This window comes from Microchirus variegatus, assembly GCF_963457635.1.
Source record: "Microchirus variegatus genome assembly, chromosome: 4".
Lineage (NCBI taxonomy): Eukaryota > Metazoa > Chordata > Actinopteri > Pleuronectiformes > Soleidae > Microchirus > Microchirus variegatus.
In genome coordinates this window covers 32,021,508-32,028,383 of record NC_139805.1, presented here as the reverse complement: position 1 = coordinate 32,028,383, position 6,876 = coordinate 32,021,508, and the positions used below count along the sequence as shown (strand labels likewise).

The 6,876-nt window shown below is 43.3% G+C and overlaps 1 protein-coding gene across 2 annotated transcripts in view; it reads right to left on the bottom strand.

Moving 5' to 3' along the window:
* Positions 1-785: 785 nt before the first annotated feature.
* Positions 786-6,876, bottom strand: part of ikbke (inhibitor of nuclear factor kappa B kinase subunit epsilon) — a 28,246-nt gene continuing 22,155 nt past the window's right edge. For both annotated transcript variants that reach the window (XM_083888703.1, XM_083888704.1), the window contains 7 exons: positions 5,136-5,212; positions 4,991-5,030; positions 4,805-4,906; positions 2,461-2,557; positions 2,212-2,303; positions 1,368-1,439; positions 786-1,249 (listed from right to left, as the gene is read on the bottom strand). In XM_083888703.1, the coding sequence (XP_083744829.1) occupies positions 1,186-1,249; positions 1,368-1,439; positions 2,212-2,303; positions 2,461-2,557; positions 4,805-4,906; positions 4,991-5,030; positions 5,136-5,212 (544 nt within the window). In that variant the 3' untranslated portion in view covers positions 786-1,185. The remainder of the gene's footprint in view (positions 1,250-1,367; positions 1,440-2,211; positions 2,304-2,460; positions 2,558-4,804; positions 4,907-4,990; positions 5,031-5,135; positions 5,213-6,876) is intronic.

Sequence of the window (6,876 nt, the reverse complement as noted above, 5' to 3'; positions counted from 1 at the left end):
TCTGTGAAAAACCACTCAATCTCTGTGGATTTAAAGTGTGTGGTGAACTCTGCAGACTAAAAAGTGTCTTTTTATTGTTCCCTCTCCTCTACTGAGGCTCAGAGATGTTGCAATGTCATTCAGAGAGAGCAGCCTCTCAGCTGCGCTAATGACTCTCCGCAGGGTTTCATGTCTGCTGCTGAGCAGTCAGTCTGCCTTTTCTATACGATTCTGCCATTTTATCATTGTATTGTTATCTAGTTTTGTGGATTTGTCTTTTTTGTTGTTTCTTTTATGTCAAATGTGGGCCTCAGGGAGAGTAGCTGTTGTATAATGTCATAATTTCCACCCTGAAATATTACTACTCGACAATAATGAAGCAGCAAATAAAGTGGGACTACCCCAACTAGTCAGCCATAGTGTGATTCTTACACTCTAAAGTTTCACTGGAGTGAACTTACTTCTGTTATAAAGGAGAAGCTACTGAGTGCTGTTTCCCTGATCTCATCTATTTCTCTTTTATACCTATGATAGAAAGACAGAGAGATACTTTTATCATTACAGTTAATCAACCAGCAACAGAAACAACCACTAGTGTAATCAATTGTTACTCATTTAGTTGACAAATATATACTGTACCTATAGAAAGAAAGTCACATGCAAATACTTTGACTGATCAACCATGAGAAAAAACAACAGCAGATGACTCAAGCCCTTCCATTTAACACAGACACACATACAGTAAACACAAACACCAACAGACTAAGACAAAGCATTTGGTTACATTTTCCATTAAGTTTACCCTCCGATTCCACAGTGGAACTTCTCTTGGACAAAGAAACAGCTTTAATGAACTAATGTGGCTGTTTACTTGGCATTTATTTGTCTTTATCCTGACAGTCCATCACTGTTGCAGCCTATTAGAAACACAATCACACTAAAAGCATTAATGAGGTTTGTATTGAGCTGCTGTACTCAGTTGCCAACCACTCGCACATTCACAATTACAAATCCATCATTAACATTTCCTCCCTCTGCAGTATAAGCTTCTTATCTTAAAATTGAGATTCACATTATGGATTGACTTCCGTTGCTGCAGACAGAAATCCAGTAGTACACTACTCTACATTAGAGGAGGCACATTGACAAGGAGTTCAGAGGTGTGGGTGCATTTGTGAGTTCACATGGAAAGACTCTGCACTTTGGTCAAAGTGTTGTCGGTCTGGCCGAGTTTGGCTCCAGCTCTGCTGCCGAGTTCACTGTGCCCAAACTTAAAGGAAAAGAGGGTCAAAGCACATACAGTCATTACTCAAGTTATCATACTGTACATGGTGGTGAGAGTGCTGACAGAGGAAATCAATCAATGAGAATACAGTCACTTGACTGACCTCTCTATAATGGTGTTGTTGCACTCCAGCTCTCTCACCAGAATCTCCATTTCATCCTTCAGGTGGTGCATCCTGTAAAAAAGCATGACATGCTATGCAGTAAGGCTGCACGATATTAGGGAATCATGCAATATGTGATCATGTTGAGAGCAACAAAGTGTTTGTTTTGTTATGTATTGATATTCAGTTAATAAGATGAATTACAAATGTAACAGTAACACAAAAAGAAACTTTTATTTTGAGCCATCTTAAGCGCAATTACTTTGGTTGATGGTGTATGTGTTCAACAATAGTAAATGTTCATGCATGTGTCTCTTTCTATTTAAGCTGTATAGTGGCTTGGTTACATTATTATTTTAATACATTTTAATGTATAATAAAGAATGATCTTACAGCCGTGGTGTGTGTGTTTCACTGACGCAACCTTTGCCGCAGCACAGCTGTGTTACCCGGTTCATGGAGGACATAAACTTCAATATGTCCAGAACTCTGTTGCTCACCCCTGTCCTCCAGACCTGCACTGGCTACCCATCCCTCAACACATCCAGTACAACGTCCTTCTCCTCACCTTCAAAGCCCTCCATAACCAGGTCCCCTTCCTACCTCACAGAACTCCACTGATTTATTTTTTCTTTTTCATTCTTGTGCTTTTAATGTGACTTTGAGTTCATGAAAAGCACTATATAAATAAAAGTATTGTTATTATTATAAATCCTACCTAACTTTAAAAACATGACCTTACTTAAAAAAAAAAAAACAACAGGACATGCTTTTTATTCGTGAATAAATAAATGTAAGTTCCCACAACATGAGTCATAACCTGACTCCACACACATGTTCACACCTGGAGACCATCTGGTCCTTGTCCCTGGGTGTGATTCCAGGCTGCTGATCTGCTCTTTTGGACTGCAGAGCGAAAAGGATTCTGTCCAGAGTCTGAGGAACAAAGACGATACAACAGAAAATACAAATCAAACACGTGAAAAAAATTCATCTAAAATTATTAAAAAGACCATATGTTTGTGAAAGAGTACATTGCTGGCTTGACATTTCAAAAGTCACTTTCAAGTCAGGGATGAAGAGAAATGCTTACCTTATTATGACACTGTTCACTCATGGCCAGGTCTGCCAACAAGCCTGTTGAGAAAGAGCTGAAGTCATGCAGCCGTGTCTGCATCTCGAGTAAAACACTGCAAACAGAGGAAGAGACAGTGTGAGGAAAATCTGGCAACTGCAATGTGCTGTTGAATCCAAAGGAAACAAGAAAAAAATGTATTTTTAAAATCATAATCTTATTTAAAAGGACAGTTCTTTTTTGCCATCCAGGTTTCATTTGTATGAGGTTATGACACTGCCCCCTGCTGGCACCCTAGCCTGAGAACCAGTATGAGAGTGGTAACATGGATGCTAGCAGGGACACAAGAAAAAAAAACCTGCCAAATTTGCAAAGGTTTCACTTGATAAAATCTATGCCTACTGAAGTATACAATATCATAATATATCATGATCATGATGTTCACTGCTTTATCTTGCTCCTCATTCTCACCACTCTCCACACCAAAGCCCATAGTTTGCAGGGAGTCAGGGACACAGCAGCTTATCATCTACTGCTGCCCTGTTGGATAAGTTTGTGTCACATCTGAAAGAAGGATTTTAAACACAGAAGTCACAAAATAACACATTTAAACTCACCGATGCAGGCAGAGGTGGCTCAGTTTACCCCTGTGTGCCATGATGTAAAATTGCTGATTTTCTGTGGACTTTGTTGCGGTGAGTGAGCAGTTCACATAGGACTATAAACATTACCAAAAACAGATGTAGATTTAAATGACCAACATTTGTAAAGTGGCTAAAAGCTTAGTTTGTAGATGTACTAGGGTTTAGTTCAGAGTTTCTCACTCTTGGTCCTGGGGAGCCAGTGTCCTGCATGATTTAGATGTTTCCCTGCTCCAACACACCTGATTCAAATAAATAGGTCGTTCTCTGGCTTCAGCAGAGCTTACTGACGAGCTGACCATTTGAATCAGGTGTGTTGGAGCGGGGAAATGTCTAAAACATGCAGGAGAGTGTCTCCCCAGGACCAGGAGTGAGAAACCCTGAATTAGTTTATCAAATGTTCGTCATAAACTTCAGTGTCTGTAACCTAAGAATGGTTGTATTTTTGAAGCCTCGTTTCAAAGTGCTATACACAATCTCAGTATGATTTGCTCATCAATTTTGAAGTGCGCACCTATAATTCAGACTAATAAAAATTCAGGCTTAATCTGTTACAGTGAGACTTCTGACTAGTAATGTCCTACTGCCCAGGTTTAATCTTCCTATAATTCTTCATAATGTATTTGTATAGGCTGTGTTGGGCCCAGCCATTGTCATCTGTTAAGGCCTACTGGAAGTCATAAAGCCTGGTGAAAAGTTTGGGGTCATAAAAGGCCTCATGGTTGAGAACAAAGGAACAGACCACCCCACCAGGGGTCCAGTCTGTGAGGGACCCCCTCCCCACTAGCCAGGGTGGCAGATGACATCCAGGGCAGGCAGCCGTTCACCCATTGGTGGACATCACAGGATGCCCTGCCCCCGAGGCAAAGGTAACAAAACTATGCGAACTCCCAGAGTTCGGTCTCTTCACCATAGCTCTCAGCGAGAGAGGACATATGTGTTTAAGAAGAGGAAAACATCAAAGAACTCCATTCTTGCTGGCCAAGCTGTGAAGGTTCTTTCTTTGTTCACTCCTACCCCATTTTTGGTTTTTCCCTTTTTGTTTTATTTTTGATCCAAGGACCCCGTGAATAACCCCTGCGAGTTATTCCCGTTATTCCGGCAGAATAGGAGACTGTGCTCCTAAATCCCGGTCGACCAGCTGTCCCTGCACCAGAGCAGCGCAACGAGACGCCCGCTCCCGTTCTCTGATACCGGTATACTGACCGAAGAACAGATTGAACCACAGATTGAACCACGGATTGAACCACGGATTGAACCACGGATTGAACCACGGATTGAACCACGGATTGAACCACGGATTGAACCACGGATTGAACCACGGATTGAACCACGGATTGAACCACGGATTGAACCACGCGTAACACAGCTCTAGAGGCGCCCTCTCATCTCTCCCATTCTGGCAGAACCAGCCGACGCACGGAGCAGAATCGTGCAACGCGATCCCAGGACTCTTCCTTACTCGTTGTAAGGCAACTCATAGTAAGCGATTGTGTCTGGGCAAAATAGCTATTCAGAGCTTATTATAAACACGGGAGTGCACCCCGGAGTTTCATTGTGTTCTTATTGTTGATGTACTTTTATTTTCTTTCACAGTCACCGTGTGTCTTTTACCGTCACTCTAAACAGCCCATGAACTGTTGTCATAACACAGCTGAAGTTAATCTGATGCAAAAGGTTACACTGTGTTTGGAATTTTGAATATGAGAGTTGAGAACCACCTGCTCCACGTCCTTGTTGAGGCCAAAAGTTCTTTGTATCTCTGCACACACTCCTCCCTTATGAGAGATTTCACTCGCTTAATGTGGGACGACAGGTGGATTCTGGGAAATGAGAGCCACAGGCAGATTAAGGGAGGAGCTCACAGTTGACACCTTCACGGGCTGAGTGAGAAGAGACATACTCACTTCTCAAACTTGTGTATTTGTTCATCATTATACGAAAGCTCTGTTGAGAACAGAACAAAAATGACATTGTAAATTTGAACTTTAACAACAAAAAAAAGAGTGATTAAAATATACAGTGTACACACTCAAAAGGAAACACACGTACTGCCAGTGATTCTGTCTTTGCGGTAATGCTGATGAATTGTTGTTATCTTCTGCAGCAGCATTTCAATCTTTTGACAGCTGTCAGAGAAAAGAGGTCTTTTATAAATTGGTTTTAGAGTCGAGGTTCGGTACAAGTTCTATACACCAATACACCAAAACCCTAATATACATGAAACAGTTCTAGCAGTATTAGGCTTTGGTACTTGCTCTGGCTAGGTTCCGAGTGAGCTGAGCCGATACTATAACAAAGAGTCGTGAGTAGATTTTAAGCTAGAATTTTTGGTCAATGTTGTTAATATTCCAAAATGCCAGTCATGCAGATAGACTGCCGGACATGACAACACTGGTCATGAGTGCGACGTCTGACACAAGAATCAAACTGAACAATTCTGAACTGTAGCTCAGTTAAATAGACCTAAAAATCCTGAAAACATGCTTTAATGTCAAACATTTAGCAAGGACATTTCTTAAATAGTTCACTAACCCCTAATGAGATCGAAAAAAATGAAGTTGTGTACATCGCCCAGATTGGCATTACCGGGGCCCGACCCTGGAGCCAGGCCCGGGAGTGGGGCTCGCACGCGATCGCCTGATGGCCGGGTCTTTGCCCGCGGGAGCGACATCTTCAAGTGGGCCCACCACCCACATGAAGGGCCATAAGGGGCCGGTGCAATGTGATTTGGGTGGCAGTCGTGGGCGGAGGGCCCCCGACGGCCCAATCGCGGGACAACAACTCTAGCCATGGGGACATGGAATGTCACCTCGCTGGGGGGGAAAGAGCCTGAGCTTGTGCAGGAGGTGGAGCGGTACCGTAGCCAGGGGCCGGAGGGGGTCCGGTTCGGGAGCAACTGGATTTCATCTCTGCTTTTTGCAGATGATGTGGTCTTGATGGCTCCTACGAACCAGGAACTCCAGAATGTGCTGGGGCGGTTTGCAGCCGAGTGTGAAGCAGCTGGAATGAGAAACCAAGGCTTCGTGGCCATGGTTCTCGACCGAAAAAAGGTGGCTTGCCCCCTCCGGGTCAGTGGAGAGATCCTGCCGCTGCTCCTCCACATTGAGAGGAGCCAGCTGAGGTGGCTCGGGCATCTGTATCGGATGCCCCCTGGACGCCTCCCTCGGGAGGTGTTCCGGGCATGTCCCACCGGGAGGAGACCCAGAGGAAGACCCAGGACACGCTGGAGTGACTACGTCGCTCGGCTGGCCTGGGAACGTCTTGGGGTCCCCCCGGAAGAGCTGGAGGAAGTGTCCTGCGCGAGGGAGGTCTGGGCGTCCCTTCTCAGACTGCTGCCCCCGCGACCCGGCCCCAGATAAGCGGTAGAAGATGGATGGATGGATGGCTGGATGGATGATTCTAATGATTCAGTTACACCAAAAATAACTGATTTGCCCATCACTAGTTTGTGTCGTTTATAAAACGACTTCAGAGCAGTTTTGCAGCTGTGCTATGACTACCCTACCCACATTGAGGAGGAACTGTATGGAGAGAATTTTGTTCCTTTATTATTCAATCAAATAGAATACATTTAAAATCAAAAAAGAGATTTGAAAGCAAAAAAGAGTAAGTGGCAATCAAAAAAAAAAATCTGAGATCAAAAAAGAACAGGTTGCAATTGAAAAAAAAATTAAATAAATATGAGAGAACATATTTCTTCTAGGGATGTCACGGTATGAAAATTGAACCTCACGGTTATTGTGACCAAAATTATCTCGGTTATTGGTATTATCGCGGTATTTTTTTAAAA